Source organism: Polypterus senegalus, chromosome 7 (genome assembly GCF_016835505.1).
Source record: "Polypterus senegalus isolate Bchr_013 chromosome 7, ASM1683550v1, whole genome shotgun sequence".
NCBI lineage: Eukaryota > Metazoa > Chordata > Cladistia > Polypteriformes > Polypteridae > Polypterus > Polypterus senegalus.
Window position 1 is genome coordinate 101458864 of NC_053160.1, and position 17134 is coordinate 101475997.

The 17134-nt window shown below is 38.0% G+C and overlaps 1 protein-coding gene across 1 annotated transcript in view; it reads right to left on the minus strand.

The window, feature by feature from the left end:
- The window catches only part of zgc:64106 (uncharacterized protein LOC393348 homolog), a 33334-nt gene extending 24229 nt beyond the window's left edge, over positions 1-9105 (minus strand). Inside the window, exon 1 of the mRNA XM_039759109.1 lies at positions 8839-9105. Within this exon, the coding sequence (XP_039615043.1) occupies positions 8839-9001 (163 nt within the window). The 5' untranslated portion in view covers positions 9002-9105. The remainder of the gene's footprint in view (positions 1-8838) is intronic.
- Positions 9106-17134: the final 8029 nt, after the last annotated feature.

Sequence of the window (17134 nt, forward strand, 5' to 3'; positions counted from 1 at the left end):
ATCAGTGACTGCTTTGGACAAAATTACTTTTAGGGAATGAAAAGCTTCTGTGCAGGTTCTCCATGAAGAATGGGACATCCGGTGCATGATGAATTATAGTTAAATGATAGCTGGTTTTACAGCATGAATAGGTCAAAAAATGGGTAGTCAAAGCAGAACCAGTAAGAAGCCGTCACAGACAAGACATGCATTAATCTCATCACAATGCCCACTTGTTAATTCTATTATAATACATAAAATACGAGCAGAAATTTATTCTGAAGAGGTCAGCGACATTAAACAGCACACTACTGAAATGATGGTAATAAAAACAAATGCTACATTTGAAATATGAAAAAAGCACTCAGTTTCTTTATAAATTTCAAATCAACTTAAAACTATGCATATCTCTCTATTATAAAAAAAATCCTGCAAAGGAAAAGCAGGGCGACAAGACGTGATCATCTCAGAAGACACTTAAAAGACCCACGAGACGCAAACAATATCAAATAAGAGCACGGTCAGCAAAACACTAAGCCGTGTAAAGGCACATAGCACACACAGATCCGATGCTCTCAGCACATACAAAGCGTAAAAGGACAATACGTTGTAGATGAAACATAAACGACTAAGCAAAGAAGAAAGAGCAGCGCGGAGAAAAGAGACCCAAAAGTGTTGGAGAGAAAAAAAGGCAGATAAGAGATTATGAAAGCAGTGGAATTCAAAAGGCTCAAACAAATGATGGCACGATACACATGCAGAGAAAGGTAAAGAATATGAAAGCAGTAAATTTCGAAAGTATTGTAGCGTCCCAGCCAGGTTGAAGCCTTTTTTGTTTTAATTGACTGTTAGGTCCGATTGAGGTAGGGCGGAGTACAGCATGGAAGACTGATAGTGGGGTATTGATTGATGTGGGGGGGGGGTGAGATCCTGGTGATGAGGGGTTGGAGAGGGTGATAGAAAGTTGTGTTTGGGGTTATGGAGTTGGCAATTGTTCAAGTAAAACTTTTGTGACACTTTATTACGTCAGTCGCTACAGTATCAAAAAAAGATAGTAAAGATCGCATTAGCGCAAACAAAAGGAAATTAACCATCAGGACCAGGTGTAATTGAAAAAATAGCAGAACAAAGCAAGGTCAGACATAAAAGGCAAAGAGTAGTCTTTTCGCCTTCGTATCATTCAATGCACAAAATGTAGATTTACACAATAATTGACCATATCCACAACATTTAAAGCAACGACAATTTTTATTTCAAAGAAAACACAGTTCGGTCAGGCGTATATTTATAATCACAGAGAAGCGATCACAATGCGAGCACGCAGAGACACAAAGTGGCAAATAGGACAGCAGCTGTACAGGCTTTAAAATGATCGACGCCCCCTTCACAATGCAAGCAGCGTTATACATCCTAGCGAAAAACAGATTTAACCACACCTGGGGCCAGAAATAAAGGACTAGTATTGTTTTTACAATGTCACGCGAGACAAGGCAGTGAGCCATCATTTAAAACATGTCCACGGACATCTAACCTAGCAGTTGTTGGATTGCTTTTGACAGACACGCATCATGTGCTCCTAGCTCTTAAAACAACGACATGCAACAAGCAGAACAGGCAGCTCGCCAGCAGCAGAAAGACGACAGATGATCCGATGGCATCTCCTTAGCGTGCGTTCAGCCGCCCCACTTCACAACGTGAGCAGCATTATACGTCCTGCGAGAAAGAGATTTAACCACGCCCGGAGAATGGAATAAAGGACAAGTACTGTTTTTACAAAGGTTTTTAAAGTAAAAGTGAAAATAATGCACATGTAACAATTCCCATGAAAATAAAAATCTCTTTAAATTGTATATTCAGTAAACCAAACATGAAGGTGGGAAAGCGAAGTGAGCAGGTGGCGTAGCCCCCTTGTTATTCCTCAATTTTAAGGCCACATTTAAAGTGAATGTTAATCAAAGATTTAGGCACACAATGTGAACAGTGGCAAGGAGGCGGGGGGTTATGTCCCAGGTGCTCTCTGTGTGGAGTTTGGATTCAGGTGGGTTGGCTCTGGTTACCTCTCATAGTCCAAACACATGCAGGTTAGATGAACTGGTGATGCCAAAAGTGTCCTGTGGTGCATGATTACATTTGTATGTGTCACACTGCTATGAGCTGTTGGGATTGTTCCTGCCTGCACTTGTTGCTTGCTAGGGTAGGGTCCACACTTTCAGGGCCAAAACCTGAGGTTAGACAACGGTAGGAGGAGAAGCAAGAAAAGAGTACTGAGTATGTCACCCTACCAGATAATCAAGTAGGCAAGCCTTGTTTAATTAGGCAGCATCTAACATCTAGCATCTAACATAACATAAAAGAACATACATATAAAGTACTGCTTTTGTTACACTGAATCTGTTAAACTGTTGGATGATATATTATCATGTGATCTTCTTTAGCAACTTACATTTTCTAGCATAGAAAAACTCTACATAATTTGTCCAGCTGCTTGGCTCCAGTCAAAATACTTGAAGCTTCCAATTTAATGTTTAATTTGTTTCTTGTACTAAATCAAAAAGCAAAACTTTATTGCTTTGCTGCCTGCATAGAATACCCAGTGGTAATTGGGGCCACTTGGTTGCCAGCGGGGACCTTGTACTTTACTGATAGCAGATGTTTCAGATGGCTGTTTGCCAATTGCATTTCAGTACTTGCATGGGGCCTTTGGGTCAAAGTTGACAACATATTTAAATGAGCCAAACTGATTCCATGTTTAAGTGTGATGTTTATGATTAAGATTGACTGCTGAGTGGGATTAAATCTCAGTGTGTTGGATGGCACAGTGGGTCACATTATATGAAGAGTTTAACTAACAAACCACAAAAGAGGGATGGGAGCTGCAGACAGGCCCCCAGGTTTCAGTATAAAATATTCAAAGAATGAGAACCTAAAGTGCCTTGTTATAGAGTGTGAATGTTGCTATATAAAATAAAAATTGAACCATTTACTACTGTTGTTATTGTATGGCAAAATAGCTGCAAAATATAACATGAAGCTCAAAAATGATGCTCCAATGAAGCCTGATCAGCTTTATGTTGCAGCTGGTTAGGGAAAAAAACAAACAAACTATCAAACAGATCTTCATAGACCTGAGTCAGTGATGCCCTCCATTCATGGAACACAACATTGGTTGAGTTTGAATGATTTGTCCTTTGGATTAATGAAGATTCCTCACTCCAAAGACCTGGAGAAGCACAGGGTTGCCTAATGGCTGCATCACACCGAATAATGGACAGTCCACTCCTTGGGATGACACTTCTCGAAAGCACATGGATAGTGGTCAGTGAGACAGAGCCCTTCACTCTTAACTTTCAAATATATCAGTCACTGTAGAACAATCCACCACTCAATTTTTGTTTTCTGTAGGGAGATTTGAGAGGGAAAAGTAACCACAGTCAATTCCATTGAAGTCTGCAAGGGCCTGATCCCCAATCCAGACAAGTCCAGCTTCCAACACAAATTCTTTAACATGCTTAATATATTTATACTGTATGTTTTCATACATTTTTACCTTTTAAAATGTACTATTTGGTGAAAATTTTAAAATGTGTCACTTTTCCTAGACAACAATTCACTGAGATTTTGATTACATGGCTGCTGCAGTGATTTCGTTTCAAGAATCCTTGTATTCGACTCTTTTAAAAGTGAGTTCAGTGGATCAACATCTGCCTTTGTGTATATGTGTTTTAACCTAAATATGTGTCCAATCAATGTTAGTGCAAAATTACTTCAGCTGTCAGCTGTAGAATGGATGTATTTGGTAAGTTTTTAAGCTTTTCCTCTGTGCCCCATACCGTCCATCGTAAACAATCACAATCACTGAGTCATTTAAGATTTACGTTCATATGAAATTTAAAAAAAATATATATCTTCCCCACTGCTTTAATATCATAACTCTCTTTTGTCATTTTTCTAATAATTCACCTTTTTCTGTGGAGTTTGCTCCCTTACTTGTATCCTAACTTAGACAATTAACAACGAGTTGAGTAGACACAGTGTCAATTGATAAATAATAATGAAAATGTGAGTTTTCTAAATGTATTGGAATGTAGCAAAACATTATGTCCGATAATGTTTATTTTTTTATCTTTAAGTTGATCCATTGTGTTCCCTAGTATCCTTATTCAAGAACTGCACAAAGATACAGTGACCAGTAGCCCTGCATTACACTGTCAACTTAAGAAGCAGACAATGATAACAAGGTAACATATAGCGAAACCCCTTCAGGTGCACCAGCTCCAGCATGTGACTAATCTTCTAGAGTGCGCACTAATCCACAGATGGCCCCCTAGTCATTCTACAGGTGACTCTGAGCCCTGTGTGTAAGGCTCACAACTTTCTGGAATATGTCTGATATTACTGGGCATTTTTGTCAGGATTCAAAAATATTTTGTGGTTTTTCCAATAAGTGGTAAACACACACACACACACACACACAAACACACACACACAAAGAATTAGATGTGCTGAAAAGACATATAAAACCCATCTGCTTGCTTCCTTTCCCACATTCCCAGGTACACAAAGACTTAATTCTTGACACTGACACCAGTAATAATGAAGAAAAGACCATTCTGTCACAGCCTTAATAAGATAATAAAATAAAATAAAATTCATTATCTGGTTTTGATTATGCTTGTTTTTATCAGACAAAAACAAAACCATACAGTTAACCATGTAGTGTAATAAGCTTTCCACAAACATATCCGTATCCATTAAGTCTACAATTCTGTCTGATTGTGACACAAAACTAGACTTCACAGTAGCTCTTTAACCACACCATAATTACTAAAACTGAAAGTAATAGATAATAAAAATCAAATAAAATGTCTTTTGTGAAATAAAAACTAAATTAAAACTAAACTGAATTTCCAAGAAATGTCAGAAAAATACAGAAATACAAACTAATATAAAAAGGCAAAACTATAATAACCTTGATAATCAGTATGCAGCAGTGTAAACGTTCATTAAAAATTATTCAGAGGTGATTTAAATGTGCTAGGAATCAGAACACTGCTTAGGCATAGAAGCTTAAAGGCAGAATTGCCTCAACATGTTGTTGACTTGAATACATTTATACAAATACGAAAGAGTAACATTTATTAATCAGTTTTATTCACCCAAACAAGTTATTACCAAACATTCTCTTTCTCTCTAGCGTATTTTCAAAAAAAAAATTGCTTAGCTTAAGTGCATTCAAGTGTTCAGACCCCTTCATTTTGTTGTGTTGTAGATTTAAATTTTAAATGGATAAATTTTCTATTTTTGCCAAACAATCTACATTCAAAAACCCATAATGACAAAGTGAAAATGTGTTTTCAAAAAGGTTTGCAAATTTATTAAAATTCAAAAACTGAAATTCCTCATTCACACCCTTAAAGTCAGTACTTTGTAGAAGCCCCTTCGGCTGCAGTTACAGCTTCAAGTCTTCTTGTGTAAGTCTCTAGAAACTTCGTACACCTAGGTTACGGCAGCTGGCTCCGTTAGCTTGGATAGGAAGCATCTGTAAACTGCTAATTTCAGGTCTCTCCGCAAATGTTCTAAGGGGTTTAAGTCTGGGATTTGGTTGAGCCATTCAAGAACAGTAAGAGGCTTGTTTTTAAGTCACTCCAGCATTGTCTGGACTGTATGCTTTGGGGCATTATCTTGTTGAAAGCTGAACCATCGCCCTAGTCCAAGGTCATGTGCACTCTGGATCAGGCTTCCTTCAAGAACCTCTCTATATTTGACTGAATTTATCCTTCCCTCTGCCCAGTCTTGCTGTTTTTGCTGCTAATAAGTAACTGCACAGTATCATGCTGCAAACACAACGCTTTATCATAGGGATACCAGAGAATCTTTTTCCCCATACTCTCAAAGTATGGGGTTTTTTAGATGCTATTTGGAAAACTCCAAATGGGCTGTCATATGTGCCTGTTTGGTTGAATACAGCTTATGTAGTCATCCTTCTGAAAGTTTCTCCCATCTCAGCAGAAGACTTCTGAAGTCCTGTTTGAATGACCATTTGGTTTGTGGTAACTTCCCCTGACTAAGGTCCTTCTTTCCCAGTTACTCATGTTGGCCAGAATCCAAATCTAGGAAGAGTTCAAATGGGAACACTGAAAAGCTTTAGGAAAGGTTTTATACCCTTTCCCTTATCTATGCCTCACCACACCTATATCACAGACGTCTACAGAGAACTGCTTGGACTTTTTATTTGTTCTGACATGCAATATCTATTGTGGGACCTTATATACACAGGTGTGTGTTGTTCCAAATGATGTCCATTCAATTCAGTTTGCTACAGATGGACTCTAGTCAAATTCTAGACAAACTCTAGGATAATTGAACAGGATGACATCTGAACACAATTTGGAGTACCACAGCAAAAGGAAATAAGAGATTTCAGTGTTTGATTTTAACGAATTTGGAAACCTTTCTGAAAACATTCTTTCACCTTGTTATTATGGTTTTTTGAGTGTAGATTGATGGGCAAAATTGCAAATTTATACATTTAAAATTAAATCTACGACACAATAAAGTGCAGACAGCAAAGGGGTCTGAATATTTTCTGAATCCACTGTATATTGCATAATTTAGATTTACGCAGATGTTTCCAGCTGTACAGCTCTACCTTTTTTTAATTTCCCTAAAATCTGTCAAATGTTGCATGTAATGATAACAGAAAATGTGTAATGATGAGTGTTTTTTTTGGTATTGTGTATTTGGTAAGAACATACAGGTGGTCAATGTCAGCTGACTTTTTAAAAAATGAAAGGTTTAATATGACAAAAAAATACAATATAGTGTAATCAGTGCTGGTCACATTTACTGTTGTGTGTACAGAGTGCAATACAATTCTTATTGGTTTGCTTGGGAAACACACCTCCAGTTTTTGGTGCAGAAATCTTGCTCCAAAGGTTGTGTGAAATATAACAACACAGAGTAGAAATGGCCTAAAGTAACCTGAGTCTGGGTGCTCCCAGTTCCTCGGTCAATGTCCTACTCACAGTATTTCCAATATTCTATTTGCACTTTGGCTGCATCCATACTTTCATTCAGAAACATGCAGGATTTCGTGTTGTTTTTGGGGATTCAATGACCTGCAGGTTTTATTATGGGTTTAAATGGATTCTCAGTTCAGACAAACTGAAGTGGACAAAAAACATTTCGGCTAGTGTTGAAAAGGCTCACCAGCACCTCTACTTCTTTTTGACAGCTGAGGACAGCTCACACTTTTCTTTCCCTTCTCACAAACTTCTATAGGTGGTTAGTGGATGCCATTCTCACTGGGTACAACACCTTCTGGTATGGCACCTGCTCAGCTCAAAACTGTAAAACACTACAGAGGGTAGTAAAGGTGACACAGAAATTACCAGCACCCAGCTGCCTTTTATTTAGGACATGTTCAAAACTTGCTGCCTTAGAAATGCAAATGGAAGAATTACACATTTTTCAGCCATCCTACACATGTGCTTGTCTCCCTCCTATCTACCAGGAAAAGGTACAAGGCCATTGGCACTTAGAGCCATAAATGTGGGGACAGTTTCAATCCACACATCACAATGTTACTGAGTAGCCTATCTTAACTAGTATTCTAACAAATAATGCAAAATGAACAGCACTAAGATATTCATACGAGTACTAGTAAAACATACATTTGAATATACAATGGACTCTATATGTTTACTTTATGCACAATTAAGAATTTCATTACACAATGTACAATATGGCATGGTATAATATGGTATGGTATAAAGGGAAATATTAGGTCTTCCATACTCCTTTTTAGATCCCTTCTGTATTGACTGCATTAGCACAGCATGTGAAGCATTTTAGTCTCTTAACAATGAATAAACATCAGCAGGAATGTAAATACAACTAGATAAACACATCAGAGTCAAATGAGTATACAAATGGAGTTACAGCATGCAAATCAGCCCACTGCTGCTTTTGACTTTAACTGTGACAATTGCAATTAAGGCAAATACAAATTTGTATTGTGTTCACAAAGGTATCCTGACCTTCTGACTGGATTGAGTAAACTACATTTTCTATTACTAAGAGAATTGGATAACCAAGGGAGCTGCAGACAGGACGTCTTCCAGCCTGAAATATCCAGAGAGTTGCAATCAGGCACTGGTTTTAATTTGGACAATTCTAAGATTGAAATCCTGCTGGCACCTCTTATACCTTGAAGCTATAGGGTTCAAGGTCTGATTTAAAATGTCTCTCAGTCCATCAAAATTTTAGAATAATCATTCTAATAGTCTACCATTACTTTTGTAATTACCTAATTATTTTTTATTTCTTTGTAAAGACCCTTATATGGCTCTTACATTGAAATTGGCTCCTCCAGACCACACTGGGAACGAGGTTCACACAGATTAATAATTCATAAATTTACATCTAAAGTTATTCTGAATATCCATTGGAAACAAAGGAGATTCGCTCATATCCTTATTCATTCCCGCGTGTTTACAGAAAGTTAAGTTATAACAACCTGAGAGGCGCAATTACAAAGTTCTAAAGTTCGAGCCAATTCCGTTAATGCAATTATCTTTGACCGACTTGGTGTGTATTGCGTCCAAATAGAATTTGACCTTGCGTTTATTCTAAAATCTTCTGAAATTTACCGCATAAAGCATGCATTAATGAATGGTTGGAAAGTCTCACATTTCCTTTTTATACACTAACGAGCTATACCTGAAATAATAGCATCTTTTTTTTACTCAAAACAGCCATAGATCAGCACATTGTTATCTCGCAATTTGGTGTTTTTTTTTTTGCGACGACTCATATGGTGCGATATATAACTCACAGTTAGAAAGGCGCTCTTCTCACCTGTGTTAGCCCCAGTCACGATGGCTGTCTTTCCAGTCAGACGTACTGGACACACGCGGGGGTCCCAATACCCTCGTCTCTGCTTTCTCACTACTAAATACAGCAGCACTGAGGTGACCACCCAGACTGGGTGACAGAGAACATCCGTCCATGACCACTCCATGCTTAAAGAGACTCAAACTAAACTCTGACCGATCCGAGATAAAAACTGAAATAATTCAGAAAACTTTCGTGTTAAATAGTTCTCGGGAATCCGCATGGTCCTAAAGATACACCAATCGAAAAAGACTTGGCGACAGAACAGAGACTACTGCATAAGCTCGTGTGGTACTGGATCAAGATCAAAGATAAAAACAAACACACACCCACACACACAGACACAAGAACGAGTAGATGGAATGAAGTAAAACGACGAAGTTGAACATAGAAAACGTCTTTACTGAATTAATCACTCAACTTGTCCATAAGGGAGATCATGAAACGGCGATTTCACTCTGCCTCAAAGGTCTGAACGACAAATCCTCTACACTTGCGTTTATTACATAAGAAGGTGGACCAGTTTTATATTTATACGCTCTTTCGTGGATATTAGGGTTAATTATAAAAGCTCGGAAATTTTCTAAATAAACACGCTTGAGTCTTTTATTCTTTTATTCCTTTCATAAAAAATGTTCGACAGTCTTCAATAGAATCAAGGGCTTCTTCTTCCTTTAGCAATTTTTATCTTATGATCTGCCATACCAAAGGAGCCAGTTGCACGATATTTCAAACATTGGTCCGACGTAGTGCCTACGGTCCCGGGATTCTCCCTAGCTCTACTTTTCTCCAGGTGATCTATTGATTCGTCCTGCTTTGTCGAATTGTGATCGTATTTATTTGTTTCTGAATTCGGACTCCACGAATTAACCAAGTTCAAATAAATGAAATACAGTTAATATGAAATACATTTTAGCCTATGTAAGAATCATGCCTGGAGTACTGACAAATAAAGATAGCTCTTTTCTTATTTTTGTCAATGCTGAGGCACCCAGTAGTAATAGAAAAATGAGACGCTCCTCTGATTTCCTTTCATATCTATCTTGTTTAATTAATCACGGAGCAGACTAGGATTGACATTTATTTGTTTCTGTGCTTTCAGCAGTACGCGCATTTTTTCTCAGTAGAAGTGTGTTAATGTGATGAACTGAATCGTTTCCTGTTTCCAGTAACTGGACTGATTCTTGGATTTGCTCGACACAATCATACACTACAAAAAATGGTACATTTAAAGTAAGAAAACTGGCAGCTATAGTTGCCAGAGTTGTACCGTAAAATATTAGGCGACAATACTTTTAGGTCTAATAATAAATAACTTTTCTTTACAGCACAATACAATAAAAGTGAACCTTTAACCAAAAGCTGAAATCTATCCACTATAATAAATATCCCAGTCATTAAGCCATCAAAAATGCTGTCAGAAAGACAAACCTATATACAAATTAAATCAGTAATATCATACCTATACCAATAGTAAATGTGTTATGCAATTTAATTTTATACAATAAAAATATTTCAATGTGTAATTAATTTATGGCACATCCTCAGGTGGAGAGATAAAGTTTGTTTTTGTGGTGTATGGTGTCCTACAGGTTTTTCAGTTTAGCAAAAACAGCCCAACATAAATCAACTTCCATAACCTCAAAAAACCTTCAACACTTTTTTTTTTTGTTGTTGCTGACCCTGGATCATACTCTATATGGCAACCACACAGACTTGTAATATTGAAAAAGAATAAGCTTCATAAAGCAAATACATATGATCATTTTGACTAAAATAAATGTAAGGTAGCTGTTTAAAATTTAAGAATATGTATTCTTGGTAGACGTTTGAAATATTAGACCGTGACGTACGGTGAGGTTCATGGCTGGTGAGGCACGGACTCCTTCAGAGTCAGATTTACAAATATATGAACCTAAAAGAGTAGCTTATTCACTATTCAGTTGGCAGCCAGCATGCACATTGACTACTGGTTATGTTTCACATCTCATCAGCATTATTGACATACACATAGGTATATTTGGTACATATTTGGCTGAGAAAGAACAGTTACATTTATTGCAGTGAGAGAGAAAAAGGGAGAGAGTACTTTTGCTCCGCACCCTCCATGTGTTCTAAATTTGCCTTTGCAATTCCATAATTAACTGTGGGGTGACTGGTGCCCTGCCCAGGGTTTGTTTCCTGCCTTGCGCCCTCTGTTGGTTGGGATTGGCTCTAGCAGACCCCCATGACCCTGTAGTTAGGATATAGCGGGTTGGATAATGGATGGATGGATGGACCTTAATTGAAATAATTAGTTGTTTAAAAAAGTTTTAATTCTGATGTTTTAATCAATTTTAATACAGACTGTTCAACAAAAGGATAAAATATTTTAAGGTCAAAATTTAGTTTTTTAAATATTGGATTTTCTTTTCTTAGTCTAATCCAATTTTTTTTTTATAAAATTGAAAACCGTTTATGGTCTTACCTTTATTTGTAAATGAAGTCAATGTGCCTATCCTTCTCCACGAAAATCTCTGTCACCTTCTTCTAAAAGTCGTCTTTATTTTCCTTTAGTTTTAAAAATCTTAATCTTCCATCGTGGCAGTCAGTCGGAACAAAAAATAAAATTAAAACGGACTGCTGCAGTGCACTTGACTTTCTGATATTGCTAACTTATTGGCGTCTAGAGCCTCTGCATAGGAGAACAGCAGCAACAAGCACCTGTTGGGTTCACATCTGCCCCTTCAGTGTGGCACTGTTCTTTCTGCCTCACCTTGTGCCTTTTCACTGTGGTTTTATGTCCGATCAGCAAGACTAAATATGTCACACACATTCATTAAAGATATTAGCCAGACTGTGGAAAGTCAGGGTGTATAATAAATGTGTCTGCAAACATTATATTGGTCACTTACAGAGAGACAGCAACAGGCACGCGCCAAATGCATGCATAAACCCAGTGTGCGAGGGAGAGCGCAGTCCGAGGTGAGGCTCGTCGCTGCCACACCTCGCATTTCTCCCATTTGAACAGGAAATGCGCAAATTCAGTGATTTTGACAAGTGTTCACAATTATTGGAATCATACAGAAAACAAATATATAGTGCAGACCAGTGGACACATTCATTTTATGTTATCATTATTAGTTTTTATTTTACTTTTCATGATGAACTAACCTGACTGCAAGTCCCTGGTATTAGAGTAAACCAAAAATGGTCAACAAACATCAACTTTTCTTTAAACTGTTTGGTGCAGTAAAATGAAAGGTATAATGTTATTTCTTTAATGATGGCATTATCTTGTTTTTTTAGTGCTGTGATTACCGTTTTGTCACAGAAAAACTATGTTTTTACAATGAGGAAGAAAAAACATTAATAACTGTAATGATAATAAGTATTTAACTCACAAAATACCAATGACTGTATTTTTTATTAATCATGCAGCATAGAGCTATATGATTTTTTACTTCTATAGGATTTAACAAAGGCGCTATATAGGCGCCTGACCCGACACAGATAGACAAGGAGGCACGTATAAAAACACAAAGACTTTTATTGTTTCTTCAGCTGTGGGACTTGTCTTCCCCGTGCCACACAGCCCAAACACAGTCCCAAAGCACAATAAACACAACCAACAATCCTTCTTCTCTTCCACCACTGCTCCTCAAACTTAGTCCTCTTCCTCCCGACACTGGCTCCTCGAGTGGTGGTAGCTGGGCCCTTTTATAGCCCACCTGGAAGCGTTCTAGGTGATTAACCACCTGGTCCTAATTGCACTTCCGGGTGGGGCTGAAGACTTGTCCAGCCGCTCTGTGGGAAGCAGACAGCCCCCCCTTGCGGCCACCCCGGGCCCCAACCAAGCTGTGGAGGACTCCATCTCCCATGGAGCCCTGCAGGTGGTTGGGGAATCACCGTCGGCCAGGGAGGCTGCCACCAAGTGTCCCGGGGGAGGTATTGAACTGCCCATGGCGGCTCCCCCGAAGAATAAGCAGCAGGGGCGTCCCTGCCGGGCATGAGACCCGGCTGTTCTTCACAAGGATTTGATCTTCATTTAGGTAGGAAAGGAATTATGTTTATGCACAGAACATGAGACTGGCTTACATTCTTCTATGTGAAAATGTTGACCTCTTGATATTAACAGAACATCCTGTGATATTATAAATCAATGTGATCGTTTTCTTCACTCTTGCTTAAAAATATAAGACAAAAATGTCATTTATGAATTAATAAATAAGGATTATTAATTTTATCAAACAAATATAATCTAATGAAGATATTAAAGCTATAAGAATGTAATCTCTTTATAACAAATGTAAAGAAGTTTAAGAAAACTGCTTAAAGTGATTTTGTGTGTGTCTACTGAGAAGGGCACATTCCTTAGAATTGTGAGTGCCTGGCAGTTCTCCGTTTTTGCCATATTCATGTATATCATAAATTAAGATGTAGCCCTAATCTGTGTATGACCTCAAAATGAACTGTTATGTTTTTTTTTGTTCTCTCTTTGGCTTAAGAACAAGCTAGGTGATAAAAGGTGATGTTTTCTTTTCGTCTCGCAGTTTTTCTTTAACTCACTAAGAATAAAGAATAAAGAAATTGCTTTTTATTTTAAGTTGGTTTAGATTCCCGTTGTTTTTCGACTTCAGCGTTCACAACAGGTTAACAATGTATACAAAATATTATACTGTTCTGTAACGAAAGGTTACACTTTTGCATTTCTTGTGATGATTTAAACAAATTAAATGTTCAATTTTTTCAACACAAATTAAGACACATTCTTAATTGCTGTATATTATTATATGTGTAATGCTTACTTAAGAGCATATATTTTCCATACAATTCAAAAACTCTCATTCATGACAAAAAGAAAAGTCCATACTTAATTTGTGTTAAGAAATCTTTCTTTATAATCCACAGGGGGGTCAAAGGTTATGGAGGGCTGCAATTCAAAAGTCCTGAAAATAAAGGCTATTAGGACATGGGATAGACAGACAGAGTTTTAAAGCTTTATTGCAATAAAACAACACAAAAAATAACAAGGACTCAACCCGATATGACCAAATTTAGCTGAGCCCTGAACATTGCAGCAATCAAAGTATTTTTAACAATTTCTTATCATTTTGACCTTGTTCAGTTAGCTCATTCTGCACATGGAGTGAACAATACTGTCTATTATTATTGATTGGTTCTTCAACTGGGCAGATGTTCTTTATTCCATATATGGTCTTTTATGGTATCACTTCCTTCTCTAGCGTTTCATGCTATGCTATAATGGTGGCCTAAAGCTAAGCTTTAATTAAAAAGAAATATGGTATATGTTTTTATTTAATCATTTGCTTGGCATGCTTGATTTGTCTTAATTTCTATGCTAAAGTTAATTTCTAATGTTTCCTTCTAATATTTTTGCTAATGCCTGAATTTACTAAGGATTTCTTTCATGCATTACATCAGTGTGACCTTGTTTACAGCAAAAGCCTTTTGTTGCCTTTCTACTGATTCATCAATCCAGCTGGTTTCTTTACGTGCCTACCAGCACCATCTTCCCCCTGTGGTATCCTTCCTTTAGCTTCCTAGCCTTGGACACAGTTGTTCTCAACCTCTTATCCTGTTCAAGCTGGTTTCTGTATGTCATTTTTTGTTCTTTTTCCTGTACTTTCTCACAATAGTAATTTCTGCTGTAAGCTTAAAAATAATGCAATATAACTGATTTTTAGCTAACTATTTGCTTGACCTATCTGATTTGCTTAACATTCTAATTTATGCTTAATCTAATGTTTTTGAAGCTTTTAATTACTTTGTATGGCTCTTTATGTTAATTTGCTATTTTTTATGCTAATACAAAAAAATTTCCATCTACAGAAATTGGTGAAAAGCTGTGGTGCACCTAGCCCCGCCCCCAGCACCTGATTGGTTCAGGAAACTGTCAAGGGGAATTTGATGGATATCTGACCCCTCCTTGAACCCGCCCCCGGCACCTGATTGGTTCAGGAAACTGTCAGGGGCATTTTGATGGATGTCTGACCCCTCCTTGAACCCGCCCCCGGCACCTGATTGGTTCAGGAAACTGTCAGGGGCAGTTTGATGGATGTCTACCCCACTCCTTGAACTCACCACCGCCCTTCACCCACTTCCCAGCCCCTCTCTCGCGAAAAACAAGCCCGGACAGGTTACAGCCTTTACCTCGACAAGCACAGACATGCCAAGGGCATGTCCTGACAAGATCAGACATGCCCAAGGTCGTCCCTGGTCCAGTCCGGTCACGTTCCCATCCTTACCCTGTCGGCCTGAAGGGACTGCCTCGGCCCCCGGTGAGGCAGCACCTGACGGCCGGACTCCCCACACTTCCCAATCCTCTCTCCGGAGGACGTGTGCTCACTACTGAAAGCCCTTCTGTAAGTGCGGTGTAAAAAAGCGATGCATTTTAATATGAACACGAAATTAAAATATCTATCTCAACTTTGCTTTATGACTTGCAGCTCCAGGCTTTGTTCTTTTGTCATCTTGCCACAGCAATCGGCACATCCAGAGAGAAAGAAATCAGACACACCAAGACCTGCTATGTCTGCCCCCGCCTTGAAATCCACTCCTGCACCTGATTGGTTAAACAAAATGTCAAGGGCCGTTTGATGGATGTCTGCCCCTCCTTGAACCCACTCCTAGCCCACCCCCAACTTCTTACCCCAGGAAACTGTCAAGCGCAGTTTGATGGATGTCTGCCAACAGCTCAGCATGCTTTTATAGCTGACGTAATAGCAGAGCTAATTAGTCTTTCTGCTTAAACTAATGATCAAATATTCAGGTAATTCTTTTTTTTTTTATTTTATTAATTTTATTGGAATCTATACAAAGCAATCAAGTTTTTACAAAAAGAAAAATTGAGTTAAGAACAGATCGATCCCCACCCCTGAGAGAGAGAGCAAGCTAAGCGTAAAATTTAAGGCTTGTAAACATACCTAAGTTAATAAATTCTCTGTGCTTCATGAACTTATTTTAAAATATTACTGATTAGATCCTGCCATGTTTTGAAAAAAGTCTGTACAGATCCTCTAACTGAGTATTTGATTTTTTCCAATTTGAAATTATATAACACATCGGTTTCCCACTGACTTAAAAGAGGAGAGTTTGGGTTCTTCCAGTTTATCAGAATAAGTCTGCGTGCCAAAAGTGTAGTGAATGCAATTACAATTTGTTTGCTTTCTCCACTTTAAACCCCTCTGGAAGAACCCCAAACACAGCTGTTAAGGGGTTAGGAGGGATTGTGACTCCAAGGCTGTCTGAGAGGTAATTAAAAATTTTTGTCCAGAATAATGTTAATTTGGTGCAGGCCCAGAACATGTGACCCAGTGAGGCTGGGGCTTTGTTGCAATGTTCGCAGGTTAGATCATGCCCTGGAAACATTTTGGAGAGTTTTAGTCGAGACAGATGTGCTCGATATATAATTTTGAGTTGTATAATTGCATTCTTTGCGCATATGGAGCTTGAGTGAATTCTCTGCATTGCTACTTTCCACTCCTTTTCTGATATATTAATTGAGAGATCTTTTCCCAGTGTCCTCTTGGATCTTTGAAAGGGAGGGACTGTAAAATGATTTTATATATTGTAGATATGGAGTGTAACTCCTTAAGATTGAGCAGTATTATTTCCAGCATGGATGAGGGGGCAAGATGAGGAAAATCTGGAAGGTTCTGTTTAACAAAGTTCCTGATTTGAAGATAGTGAAAGAAATGTGTAGCTGGAATGTTAAATTTGGAATGTAATTGTTCATAGGATGCAAAGACGTTGTCTATATAAAGATCTCTAAGCAAGTTAATTCCAAATTTTTTCCAGATATTAAAACTGCATATGTTTGTGAAGGTTGAAAGAGGTGGTTCTCTTGCAGGGTGCCACAGATAGAAGCTTCTCCGTCTTAAAATGCTTTCTACATTGGTTCCAGATTCTAAGTGAGTGGAGCACAATTGGGTTATTTGTATATTGCCGATAACATGTGTTTATTGGAGCACAGAGCAAGGAATACAAAGAAGTACTGCAAGATTTTACTTCTATTGGTCCAAGCCTGTGTATGTTCTTCTATTTGTGTCCAGGTTCTTATCGCCTGTATATTTGCTGCCCAGTAATAAAACTGGAAGTTAGGTAGAGCCATGCCGCCTTCTGCCTTTTGTCTTTGTAGGGTCGCTCTTTTGATGCGTGGATGTTTTGAATTCCAAATAAATGAGGTTATTGTTGAATCTAATTGCTTAAAGAATGATTTATTAATGTATATTGGATGTTTTGAAATAAAAAGGAGCTT